Here is a 14,360-nt window from a genome sequence, read left to right on the forward strand (position 1 = left end):
CTCAGAACAGACTGCAAAATACAAGAGGAATTTATGAACGGTTCACATAACAGATGTGACACAAGGGAAGCTGAAAAGTATCAATGCATTTAGTCCGTTTGTCAGTTACACGACTAAGCGCCTTGCTAATCCCCCCTGCAAGCATGTAAATAAAAACACTTGTGGCCAATTGTGATCTGAATATTTTCATTGTTGTCGAGTGTCAGCTAGAATGCTAACCAGTTAGCTTGTTGAAACCATTAACATTAGAGTGTTCGGCTGCTCCTACTGCTTGGCTAGAGTGGTTGGAGTGATGCCCTGAATAAATACTTTGTACCAGAGTGCGATCTGGTGCTCAGAATGTCAATTTACAAACACACCCCTGGAGTCTGTTAAAGTGAATGCAACGTTTAGAACACTGGTCCCTGTCAGCAGTCCAGTAGTTGTTGATCGTTACACGGACCTTGGTAGGAGACAAGCAGTTCCGAATGAAGGGAGGGAATTAACAGTATTTAAAAGTGTTGGGACGCAACCCAAACTGTTTTGAATGAATATTTCCCTTGTCCCCCCTTTGATTACTTTCATGTTTTAACACAATTTCAATATTGCCCCTGTTATAAATATGTATATATAACATCTATTTGATATGAACTTTGTAATGGCCTTAGGCATTGTGTGATAACAGTATTAATATCCAGAGCATCCTGAACTCTAGTACAACTACATTTGGATTCTTAAGCCAGCGAGGTCATTTTAATAATGGTAAGAAAAAAACAGGGTCAATAGCAAAATGATGTTCCGATGAAGGTCTTGCACCAAACGCCCCAACAAATAATATATTTTTGCAAAAGCAGTGTTGCATGAAACTTTTGTTACTTAAAAAAAAAGATAAATTATTATAAATTATAAAACACAAGACAAGTCTAGTGACTCCACTCCATTTAAACTAGAGAACCTTTATTAAATAAATCATGGTCAATTTCCATGAGGTCTCAGTTTTGATATTCCTCATTCCAAAAAAAAAGAAAAGAAAAGAAGAAGTCGTCGTAGACCACTCCTCTGGTTTTTAGTGTGTAAACTGTGTACATATCTAGACTGACCTGCATGGCAGGCCAGGGGGGAGAGGTGGCTGTCCTCCCCAGAACGGAACCATGAACAATAGGGCTGGGGTCGGGCCAAATCTCAATTCAGTTCATTCACAATGAAAATACAACCTACAGGTCATTTTTGCTAAACAACGAAGCATTCATTCTCCGTTTTTTCTTTTTTTCTTTTCCCCTTAATAGGTTGGATACGACAAATCATCCTCATGCCAACACTTGGAACACCTTCAATGCTTTTTACAAATTTTAAAAAGGGTAATTCCTCAAAAATATACCTTTTAGGTTTTAACACAGGTTCCTAATGGGATGAGAGTTGATGCCAGACGGAAAGAAAGTGTTGACATGATGTGAACGTCGTCACACAGACAGGGAACTGGAAGTTCAACTGGCCTTCAGTATCAGCCTTCGGTAGATTTCCATCTCTTGCCTTCTCAATCTAAATCTTATTTAGCACAAATTGTTTTCTCAATTTGGTGGCATACCTGCAAGATACTATGACAACTAGACTACAGGTAAATGGCAGCATACAGGTTTGTTTATTTTAGAATGAAGTGCTGGTATATAAAGACAAATCAAAGATATAGGTCTGCATTTCCACCAGTAGCCACCGTTTGGAGGGAAGATAGACCAGTGAAATGTTACTGAAATAGCAACAGCCTGGTCAAAGCTTAAGGCCAGAACGACTCAGCACTCCGTTCACTGTCGCATCATGCCATTTACTTTTTTTTTTATTCTGTTCCGTCATTCATTCACACACGTATCTTAGGAACATGTGTTATTCTGTAAAAGTAGACGTTTTCCTGAAATGTCCTAAGATTTTCTTTGTTATTCAATAAGCTCTCAAGTTGTGAACTCTCCGGATCCAAGGAAGATGGAACCCTAATGATGTCATCGAATTGCATTGCCTGAGATGGTTGAAAGAAAGTGTTTCCGTAGCTATATTAAACAGACAATTATTAATTTAATCCATTTAAATGCTTTAATGTATGTATGCATGTATGAGAAAAGGACTGTACTTAAACTTTCCTGTTAACCATGTCAAGTCAATGCAATCCGATGATGTCGTAGGACATGTCCCATGATCTTGAGAGCTCATAATACTCCCTTTTTATGAAGAGAAAACCTGAGAAATAATCTTAATAATGGGGCCAATTTTTTTTTAAACGCCTACTATTGCAAGATTTACAATCTCAAAGTTGATTTCTGTGGAATCCCCCCTTTAAGAAAAAACAAGAATCCACTTCCTGAACTGAAAGATGACTCGAACCCATGAATTTAACAAGAGTGTTTCAACTACAAACGAACACAACGACATACTGCTGACTCTCCATACAGACGGCTCGTTCTCCAAATCCCCATTTGAATCATCGACAACACTGTGAAATCTCCAGAACATCGACACTGCAGTTAAAAAAAAAACTCCTTTAAAAGACATATCTGTTTGTGAGTTATTTACGTAATATTGCCGTTAACAGTGTTGGCGGAAAGTTTCTCGTTAACAATGTGCGCCCAGTTTTTCCTCCTCAAGACAATGAGTCGCCTCTTGTCATTCGTCGAAGAGGATCTTCACAAGAAAAAAAAGAAAGAAAAGACAGGTTCTGATGGAAAAAGTGCATTATACTGTTCTCACTCTGTAATTATATATATATAAAAAAACGAAAAAAAAAAACTAGAGCTGTATTTTCACTACGGGGGTGGGCATCGAATATTCATGTAAAGCTAAACCATTTCAAACAGAAAGACGTTTGGGCTAAAACACAGAACACTCCAGAATTGTTTATACAGTGGGAGGGGGGGACTTTTAAATAATGCCAGTGGGGTGGCTTTCTAGCAATCAGCCGACAGGGGGGGCGGGCGAGTATAGCAACTTTGGTAGTAGGACCCCCACCCCCGGTAAGAACACGTCTCACAATGTCCTGTGTACTGTACACACACGCACTGCAGGACAGGCCTTTTGTGGCAGGGAGGAATCGGCGAGGAACGGGGTAACTACCGGTACTCTTTCAGGAAATGGTAAGTAAAGAGCATTCAAACCTATGAATATGTTGTGACTATGTATCAAATGTTGGATATACAGTGACTAAAGAGCTGACACAGTGGAGGCTTCAATTGCAAACATTAAATGTGGCTGGCACTTTTTAAGTAAAAAATATAAGGGCATACATTTTTTCTTTTTTGTGTGTGTGTGTGTGTGTGTGTGTGTGTGTGCATGAAGTAATGGTAAACAAACCTCAAGCACATCAAATGTAACTGCGATGGCTTTGCGACTGCAACTTTTTTTCTTCTCTTTTTCTTTTCCTGTAGATAACTGATACATACACACAACATAGAGATTTGACTGTCCGCTAGGAGAAAAAAAGTTTTTCTTTTTCTTTTTTTTGTGTCAAATGTCAGTTTTGGAGTTGTAATTCCGGAGAGATAGAGAGAGAGAGAGAGAGAGAGAAAAAAGGAGCTTCAGACACCTATAAAGTCTCAGTGTCACTGCTGTCAGCAGTTGGAGGAGGTGAAACGTCTCCTTTAGTTTTAGTTTTAGTTTTTTTTTTTGTTGTTTTGAAGTGCGTCTCCTCTCCTGGCCCCACTCATCAAGAGTTCATCAAGTTCTGGCTTTTCGGAGGAGGAGGTCAAAATAAAATTACAACAACACCCACCCCGCGTCGTCTCCCAAAGACCGGAACACCCACCCCGCGTCGTCTCCCAAAGACCGGAACACCCACCCCATGTCGTCTCCCAAAGACCGGAACAGCCAGGACGTTTGGGTTCCCTCAGAAATAAAAGAATAAACCAACGTTCTCCGGACATGTTCTCTCCGCCAGAGGCTCACGGCGTGGTGTAGTTGCCCGTGTCCTTCCCAAAGTTGTAATACTCCTCCATCTCCTCCATGTTGGCCGTAGTGAGCTTCGTGAGGTTCTGCGAGCCGCCATTATCCATATTGTCAGGTGATGTGAAGTTAAAGTTCTGCCCCTCGTACTCCCCCTGGTTGTCCATCTCGGGATGCCCCCCTGGAACAAAGATAAAAAAAACAAGTTACATCTAAAGCCCCTTTACGTACCTTTCTTATTTCACCAGCACTAATGCTAACGACAAAAGCGGATGTGCATTGCATTGTGGGTTAGTTAGGATGACTGAATTACATCTAAGATGGCGACAGACATCTTACCGTTCTACCGTCTACCGTCGCCCATTGAATCAGTTCAAAAAGTAAATACAAATTGCAGTTAATTTGCAAATGACAAAATGGTCATTCTGCCATTATTTGTTGATAGGTTGGATATAACTGCCTTTTCAGTATTCTAATGAATTAAAAGTGAACTGACCCCAACCTTATTAGACACTACTAGATATTGAACACATTTAGCCTCAGTTGCTCAACACATGTTTACAAGACTGACATAAAAAATTAAATAAAACAATGCAAGAAGGCAATTTGTACATTCTAGTATATTTCAAGTGAATACTAGTGTATTTCAAATCTGCGTTGCCATCTGCACATCATGAGAACAACAGTGTGAACTAGAATGGTACTTGGAGAGATGCTACAGCACACACAGGACGTAAAACCATCCCTCCAGTCATGAATATTTAGAGACCCAAGTAGACTGAGGAGATATTATTATGTAGTCCAGCCTGGCTGGTATCTCCACCTAGTGTCCCCATCTAGTGTCCCCACCTAGTGTCCCCACCTAGTGTCCCCATCTAGTGTCCCTACCTAGTGTCCCCACCTAGTGTCCCCACCTAGTGTCCCCACCTAGTGTCCCTACCTAGTGTCCCCACCTAGTGTCGCCACCTAGTGTCGCCACCTAGTGTCGCCACCTAGTGTCCCCACCTAGTGTCCCCACCTAGTGTCTCCATCTAGTGTCCCCACCTAGTGTCGCCACCTAGTGTCCCCACCTAGTGTCCCCACCTAGTGTCTCCACCTAGTGTCCCCACCTAGTGTCCCCATCTAGTGTCTCCATCTAGTGTCCCCACCTAGTGTCCCCACCTAGTGTCCCCACCTAGTGTCTCCACCTAGTGTCCCCACCTAGTGTCTCTACCTAGTGTCTCCACCTAGTGTCCCCATCTAGTGTCTCCATCTAGTGTCCCCACCTAGTGTCCCCATCTAGTGTCCCCACCTAGTGTCCCCACCTAGTGTCTCCACCTAGTGTCCCCACCTAGTGTCCCCACCTAGTGTCTCCACCTAGTGTCTCCACCTAGTGTCCCCATCTAGTGTCCCCATCTAGTGTCCCCACCTAGTGTCCCCACCTAGTGTCTCCACCTAGTGTCCCCACCTAGTGACCCCACCTAGTGTCGCCATCTAGTGTCCCCACCTAGTGTCTCTACCTAGTGTCCCCACCTAGTGTCCCCACCTAGTGTCTCCACCTAGTGTCCCCACCTAGTGTCCCCACCTAGTGACCCCACCTAGTGTCCCCACCTAGTGTCCCCACCTAGTGTCCCCACCTAGTGTCCCTACCTAGTGTCCCCACCTAGTGACCCCACCTAGTGTCCCCACCTAGTGTCCCCACCTAGTGTCCCCATCTAGTGTCCCCACCTAGTGTCCCTACCTAGTGTCCCCACCTAGTGACCCCACCTAGTGTCCCCACCTAGTGACCCCACCTAGTGTCCCCATCTAGTGTCCCTACCTAGTGTCTCCACCTAGTGTCTCCACCTAGTGTCCCCACCTAGTGACCCCACCTAGTGTCTCCACCTAGTGACCCTACCTAGTGACCCCACCTAGTGTCTCCACCTAGTGACCCTACCTAGTGTCTCCACCTAGTGTCGCCATCTAGTGTCTCCACCTAGTGTCTCCACCTAGTGTCCCCACCTAGTGTCCCTACCTAGTGTCCCCATCTAGTGTCCCCACCTAGTGTCTCCATCTAGTGTCCCCACCTAGTGTCCCCACCTAATGTCCCCACCTAGTGTCTCCACCTAGTGTCTCCACCTAGTGTCTCCACCTAGTGTCCCCGCCTTGTGTCCCTACCTAGTGTCCCCACCTCGTGTCCCTGAGTCACCAGCTAGGCCCTGAGATCTACATACTGTACACCCATAACTAATAATGTTACCTCCATCTGAGCCATTCATCTTTGACCAATTAGAAAAACGTTCATTAGTGCAGGTTGTTGGCTGACAGTCAACCTGTCTTTATCAAAGAAAGTTGATTTAATTGATTTAGTTGGGCTGGGGCTTCTCCCTGGGCTGGGTCTGGGGCTGGAAAGTTGATTTAATAAAAAAAAAAAAAAAAGACAAATTTAATCAGATTAATCACTTTATTCAAATTGAGGATTTAGTTTGAGGATTTTTTTTTAATATAAAAAAAAAGTCAAAAAAAAAAAGAATGTAATTTTTTAAATAAAAAATGAAGGTTCGAACGTTCGTTCTAAAAACCCCGACGAAGTTCAAATCCCAAAAACAGGGTTTGGGGACAGCCTTGACACAAAAATTATATATATATATAAAAGGTTACTCTTGATCAAACAAAGATGAATGTCCCTATTGGGATTAATAGTGCAATAACTTGCTTTTTCACCAAACTTCACTTAAAACAAATAAAAGGTGCCTCTTGATCATCAAATAAGAATTTCCCTATTGGGATTAATAAAGTGCAAATCTAACTTTCACCAAACATCACTTTTTGTCAAATAAAAGGTGACCCTTGAAAAAAAGAATAAAATATTTGTTTTTCTTTTTTTGAAAATCGATAAAAAATTTTCAAAATCGTCCTAAATCATTCATTCGAATTAAATCGATAACATCGATTAATCGCCCACCCCTACTACCGTGTCTGTGTAAAGAGTCCATATAAAACCAGGTGTAAAAGCTCACCTGGGCCGTCGGGCGAGACCTCCATCCCGTGCTTCACCTTCATGTGTCGGCTCAGGTTGCCCTTCAGGTTGAACTTACTGGTGCAGTAAGGACACTTGAACGGCTTGCTGCCGGCGTGGAGGTGCATGTGGCCCAGAAGGTTGTACATTCTGTTGAAGGACTTGCCACACACCTGGAGACAGACCGCGGAGCAAGCAGATGGATTCGGAATTAAGCGTTGTGCATAAGAGTGAGCGACAAAAATAAAATGGAAATTCCAGCCCTGATACTAGTGTATTATAAACTCAAATGAAGATGCTGTAGTAGGTGGTCAAACATGGGTCACATGAATGGTGATAGTGATTACTGGCACAGTATAATTTCCCCTCTAAGCTGCTTTGATCATTAGCTGTCCGACAGGATTTTTCCATTAGGATTCAAATTTTTTGAAGTCCCCAAATTGGACCAAAAAAGAACACAAATCAGATGATCAGAGGTGTTTCTTTTTTTTTTTTTTTAACAGCGACAGGTGCATATTGGGAAGTGGCAGGGTGGCGTGGTGTTTAGAGACACCATACTCTAACCACAATGTCACAGGTTCAATCCCACCCCTGTCAATGTGCCGAACTCCAAACTCTCTACCTGCTGATATCCAGGAAACAAACAAAATATCCTATCACTAGCATTAGTGTGTGTGTAATCTTTAAATATATCAAATATACAATATATCAAAATTGTTAAAATCTTACACGTAATCTTTAAGCAGTATTAACCACCAGCCAAATGCTTGAAATGTATTTGATATATATATATATATATATATATATATATATATATTCAGTATAGACGGTTTCACTGGAATGCCGTTGCTAGGGAACAGTTTTTTCTATTATTATTCTATTGTTTTACCCTGTCTGTACCTCCCCTCCCTGTGATGCTACGACAGAAGGGTATTAATAAAGGAACACTTGACTTGAACCAGTCTTTTCTTTTGCATTCTGAACACTTTGGCAGCTGAGAGATCAAACTGCCCAGTAAAACTCTGTTTCATGCCCTGTTTAAGGAAGTAGGATCAGCTGGCAAGTTGGCCAGCTGGTTAAAGAGATCAACTCGTAAAACGGAGGGTCATAGGTTTGACCCCCCACAACAACCAAGGCATCCTATACAGGCGGCACGGTGGTGTAGTGGTTAACACTGTCGCCTCACAGCAAGAAGGTCCAGGGTCTGATTCCCGCTTGGGGACCAGGTTTCCGTGTTGCCAGGTACCCAGGTGGGGTATCTCCCAGGCCTTTCTGTGTGGAGTTTGCATGTTCTCCCCGTGCTCGCAAGGGTTCCCCCCGATAAGATAAACCCAATGGAAAAACATGCACAACAGATCGCTAACGCTGTGGCGTCCCTGACGAAGACGGACAGGAGCACTTGGATTGGTCCCCGGGGCGCGGCTCACGTTGACGCCTGTCTGCTCCCGGCTGCCCATGGGGGGAAGGACAACGGGATGGGAAAAGTGCAGAGAGACATTTCATCTGCGACTCAGTGCATGTGTGTGTGTGTTCCTGTGGGTCGCCCATCTCGCGCGTGTGTGTTAAAACTGCATGACAAATAAAGACTTCTAGTCTAACCAATTATGTCCATCACTGACTAAGTGTCCTTGACCAAGGCACTGAACCCCCTGCCTGCTCCCTGGGGTGCTGTGTTCTGAGCCCTCTGATGAAAAGCCTACATGTACTGTACACTATGTATGTCACAGAGGGAAATACTCAATAAATACAATTCTTAATGACACTGTCCGCGTTCCTACACGTCAGCTAATCAAATCCCATGTAATTTAGTATAATTGACCTGTTGTTGTTGTTGAATACCCCAGGTCTTATCTAATCTTGGCTAGCTACAGTTATTCCTTGATATTTATATAATCAGGACATTTGTCATTTGGATTATAATTCCTTCAAAAAGGCAACTAGATTTGACCAGCAGCCCAGCTTGATGTTTACACACATTTACATCTTCAGTCTGACATTGCCTCTACTCTAACCGACTTCCGTGGGAGAGGGGGGTTCAATGTTCCCTAACCCAATCACTAGAGAGCAACATGTCCTCCCCATGCGCACTTCGGAATCAGCTTGGTGGAAATGGGGTCAAAGGTCTGGACCCAGGCAAGTCTCCTCTCCCACTTCTCAACGACCATTAATCGAGCACTGATTCATTGTTAACATCGTTAAAGAACCCAGGACGCCTATCGCAAAGAGTAGGGGGTTCCCCAACGTTCCTGGTCAAATTCCCAATCAGGTCTCTGACATCAAGGCCACCTAATCATCCCTTCCCCTTAATTGGCTGATATCAATCCCTGTCTCCTGAGCCGTTCAGCCATTGTGTGTAGTGTGATGTGTGCCTGGTGCCAATGTATGGTAGCCAGCCATTGAGCCTGCGTAGCCCAAGGTTGGCCTATGAGCAGTTTCTTTTGATAGACTAAGGCTGTACTTAGAAAATGTATCATTTTCCACAACTTCTCCAGCCCAAGAAGAGAAGCTCAAACTTAAAATCCCATGATCCCCCGCTCCAGTTTTTTTTGCCATGCCCCCCCCTCACCTTGCACTTGAAGGGCTTGACGGGCAGGTGGACGATCATGTGTGTCTTGAGCGTCTGCTTCTGGATGAAGCTCTTCAAGCAGACGTGGCACTGGAACGGCCGGATGCTGTTGTGGATGAGCATGTGCCTCTTCAGGTTGGCCGACAGGGTGAACTCACGAGAGCACACGTCACACTTGTGGCCTTTCGTTCCCTGGAGAAATAACAAACCAAGAAACCAAAAACAAAAAAAGAGAGGGAAAGGTCATTAAGAGCCGGCGGCTGATTGGTTGTAAATTAATATCACAGCAGAAATTATGGGCAGGTTCATTATCGTTTTCCCTCCTGTTTATGGTGTTTTTTCTCTCTCTCTAAAGGCTGTAGTTAACAAGGGGAGTGGAGTGATAGCTACAAAATATAAATAAAATAAATATACAAATAAATATTTGTAAAGGGGAACTTTATCTTTTCCACAATTTTATATAACTTCCTTTAATCTGTGGATCATGTTTGTAAATAATCTAGTCCAAATCAAATTTTTATTATTTATTCAATAAATTAACTAATTATTTAACTAATCATCGAGGGGAAGTACTTGTGAACAGCTTGTTTAGTCTTGTTAATCTGAAAATTTCAAACCCTGGCCAAACGGCAAGGACTACAAATATAATATTTTCGAAAAACTAAGTTAAACCCATTTTCCATAATATGTTGACTCCATAATAATTGTAGTCAACGTTCTATCCATTCCAATTCTGTGTTGTAGTCAGCGTTCTATCCATTCCAATTCTGTGTTGTAGTCAGCGTTCTATCCATTCCAATTCTGTGTTGTTGTCAGCGTTCTATCCATTACAATTCTGTGTTGTGGTTAACATTCCGAGACGTATAAACAGTGGAATAGACATAGACACAACTAGCAACTTCACGTCATCATCATCATAGGACCTTGTGTCTCAGCTTAGTGACCCGAACCTTGCGCTTCACGATGAGGCAAATCTGTTTTGTCCCGTATGTCATTGTGCCTCACTGTCCGTGCATGGATGATATCTCAGGCCATGTTTAGACGGAACCGCTAGCAGGTGAATCCGGATTTTTTTTCTTTCGGATGTGCCTTTTGTTTATACGGCAACAGCGTTTTTGCGGGGAGAATCCGCAAAAAAGTGAGACCACCTTCCTGGGTGGAAATCCTAGAAACGATACACCTTTGCGCTATCATCTGAACAGTCAAACCGCATAAAACTATGACGAAAGGGCTGTCAAGGCTCTCGTCGCGTACTGCTTACGTCACAGGCATGCGCCATTAGCCCAGAAGCGTAAACAAAGCGAACAAGCATGTCTGATTATATCCACGGAGATCACCACATTGACAGTACTTTTAAATACACAAGAATCAGTCCAGCGGCTATCACAACTAGTGACTGGAGCCACTGTCTGTCTGTGACTCTGCTTTGGTCCAATCACATTCCCCACCCACAGTCTGCGAATCAGAGGCAGAGTAGGGCGGGTCTTCACAGCATGCCTGGTTGTCTCAACGACCTGAGGCAGTGTAGCGTATGGGTTGCGTGAATATTTTCCCTAACGGAGTTGCACTTCCGCGTTCGGTTTGCGCGATCTGATTGGCCACTGACGTTTCTGGTCATGTGACATCTGCGCCAATCGTGTGACAGCGAGGCTCCGTCGTCTCGAGTTGACACAGCCTCGTCTGCACGCAGAATTCCATCCCAAAACACTAGTCTAAACGCAACATTTAAAGTGAGACCGCAAGACGACTTTTGCGGTTTCTGTTCAGACTCTCTCATGGACTCTCACATGGCCTCACTTAGGCAGAGTGTAGGCTACCCTGCTCCAGGGTTTTCATTAACCGTTTAAACCCGTCCACTTCCGTACTGACGGGCCTCTTCTCTTGAGTAATGAATGAGACTACAGCATCAGTTATTATGACTCACTTTCTGTTATCTGCAACAGACTTCATCACCATAGAGTCAAGTGTTTTTAGTGAGATGCCTGTGGTTGATGTGGATCAAACATCAGTTTTCAGTTGATGCACCTAGTAACAGAAGGAACTCCGGCCCTCCTGACTGAGTGGTGGAGACTAAATGCCGACCTGTAGCCACGCAATTGCATTGCATCCCTGCCACCTCAACCCTTTCAGAGCGCATTAGGCGTAATTCATGTCCTTTTGATCGTATATTATGGTTGTTTATTTAGTTTGATCAATGAACACTTAAGTGATGACACGGTTTTATTGATTGCTTTTTCCCGTGTATTTACTGTGCAAACTTTATTTTTGTTCATGTTAATCAACAGAAAGGCAACAGAAGCAATTCTGTTAATTATTTAAGATTTCACATAAAGGTCTACACTGACGAGGTCCTTATTACTTAATTATTTTCGTGAACAACCAATTTCACTTCGATTAGGTCTGTATAAAGAGGCTATTTTCTTTTACTATAAGCCAATCTACAGTATTTAGTGGATTAGTCTACTGCTGTCAACACATACATGGGTTCTATTTTATATATTGCATTTCTTGGCATAGGCTGCACACAGGCTATTTCCTTTTCATTATGCCTATGAGCAGTTTATGTTTTATAGACTAAGGCTGTACTTTATTTAATTTGATTATTGCACATTTCGTAGCCAATGAAATGTCACTGAAGAGGAAAACCTTTGTCTCTCGACAGCGAAGCCAATGATAATTGGTGCTGAAGCTTCGAAGCCCAAAACAAGGTATTCGGGAGGACAGCTCTACTTTATATGTCCTGCACTCGACCGTAGTCCCTCCAGACTCCATGTGGTCATCGATGCCAGTTGGCTAATAATAACAACCACCAATACCTCAGGACTCAAGCTTTTTAGATTCTAGGTTATTGAGAATAATAAATGGGAACGTATCTGAATGAGGTCACACACTAGTGGCAGGTTTAGTCAAACCGCACATGGTGTCTGGTAGGCTGGCTGCCCCCTCCAGCCCCACACATCTGATCTGATGAACAAAAGTGTGTTCCTGATTCCCACCACCAGGGGGAGCAGTGAATGAATGGCAGGCTCACAAAGGAGAATGTTGTGTCACTACATTGACACTACTCACTGCTTTGGCTTGTTGTTCCACACCCTTTCCCCCTCATATTTTATACTTCCATCATAGAATTGATTTGAACACATTCTTATAGTATAAGGTATTATCCTGTGTGTGTTTGGGTTGGGGGGTTAATATCATGAATGGGGGGAACCATGGCTTCAATGGTAAGTAAATGGCAGATTTCAGACTATTTTTGTGGTTTAGAAAGTAGCTCAGTGAGCTTCGCCAAGGCCATGCTATTTGTAGCATCTTGATGTGTTTGTGTCTCTGCGTCTGTGTCAGGAAGAACAGAGAAGTAGCCCTATGAAGCACAATGAAGTGTATGTAATAAATACATGAGGACCTGGGGAGTCACATGATTTTAAGTGTTTTAAGACCTGCCTGGTTTTTGTTGCCTATGGTCTTTTAAGGAGTTTCTCAAGGTAGCAGGTTTATATGGTCCCACTTATTCAATTGGTCTGATATTTGACAGGAGCAGAGTTGTGCATTATTAAATTAAACGAGACCTGAGTTTTTAAATTTGAGGAAAAACAGGAAAAAAGTCATGGGTGTAGTGTACCTAATGCAAAATTACATATTTCCAGGAAAGAGTTAACTGCATTTAACCCTTTCACTACCGCACTACAAAACCAAAATAGTCAAAACAACAGACATGATATACTATTGGAATTATGATTCCAATATCCAATATTGCTACCAAACATTCTGTGGATCATTACTGGATCAAGCTTATCAAAAGTTGGAAAAGAGCTGTTGATATCTGAAGAACTTCAAAAAGGTGTGGCTCAGCACATAAATTGGAATGTGAGGTTCTGATATGATGTTGATTAATATATCTGCTCTGCATTATTTTATCCCACTTTATGCGTTGCTCTTGCTGCTCGTTTTACACTGATTTTATGTCTTGTTTCTTACTGATGTAAATCACTTTGAACTGCAATCCCCTGTATGAAAGGTGCTATATAAATAGTTTATTAATAATATTATTATAAATAGATGCAAGTCAACAACAGGTTATTAAAATCTAAACTAAACCTGGTAGGTATCAGACTACAGCTGATGGCTTTGTCTGTGTCAACTGCACTGACGTTGAGTTTTTCTTCTTCCATGTTCAATAAACACATTGAATTTACATACATTTGACTAATAAATGGAAAACAATCCTAATTATGAGTATTTGTTTAGTAGAAGGTGAGGAACACAGAAGCCCTTCAGGCTCGATTAACAGATGAACCTTTTTTTAAACAATATCTTTACAGAATATTTTATTGATTGATTGATTATTCATGTTTATCATTGATAATAACAGATTTTGAATGTCCCAGACTTTATTCATGTTTATCATTGATAATAACAGATTTTGAATGTCCCAGACTTTATTAATGTTTATCATTGATAATAATTTATTTCGAATGTCCCAGACTTTATTAATGTTTATCAGTGATAATAATTGATTGTGAATGTCAAAGAGTTTATTAATGTTTATCATTGATATAATAATTAATTTTGAATGTCCCAGCTACAACAATCACATGGGACCTTTTAACCTTTTAGCCAAGTTTAACGTTTATCATCTAACCCTGGTGAGAACCCAAACAGGATTCAAACTTTTTGGAAAAGTGTAATTCTATGACTTTTCCGATAACCGGAATATGGGCCACATTTTATTAGCGCCACAAATTCCCTCTCCATTTCATTGTTAACAGAGCTTCAAGTTATCTATTTATTTCTTCCTCACGATGACATCGCTGAGCAGAGCTTTGGTTGTTGTCACGGGCGCTGAGTGGGAGAACGTGTTCACACTCACAAATATTAACTCGAGCTCTAAGATCAAGACGTTTCAACGGTGCTTTAGGG

At 42.2% G+C, this 14,360-nt stretch overlaps 1 protein-coding gene across 1 annotated transcript in view; it reads right to left on the reverse strand.

Moving 5' to 3' along the window:
- Nucleotides 1–915: 915 nt before the first annotated feature.
- Nucleotides 916–14,360, reverse strand: part of znf710b (zinc finger protein 710b) — a 77,540-nt gene continuing 64,095 nt past the window's right edge. The window contains exons 5-7 of the mRNA XM_084308220.1: nucleotides 9,444–9,635; nucleotides 6,879–7,050; nucleotides 916–4,081 (exon numbers count right to left, since the gene is read on the reverse strand). Of these exons, the coding sequence (XP_084164346.1) occupies nucleotides 3,900–4,081; nucleotides 6,879–7,050; nucleotides 9,444–9,635 (546 nt within the window). The 3' untranslated portion in view covers nucleotides 916–3,899. The remainder of the gene's footprint in view (nucleotides 4,082–6,878; nucleotides 7,051–9,443; nucleotides 9,636–14,360) is intronic.

This window comes from Notolepis coatsorum (genome assembly GCF_963971535.1).
Source record: "Notolepis coatsorum genome assembly, chromosome: 2".
Classification (NCBI taxonomy): domain Eukaryota; kingdom Metazoa; phylum Chordata; class Actinopteri; order Aulopiformes; family Paralepididae; genus Notolepis; species Notolepis coatsorum.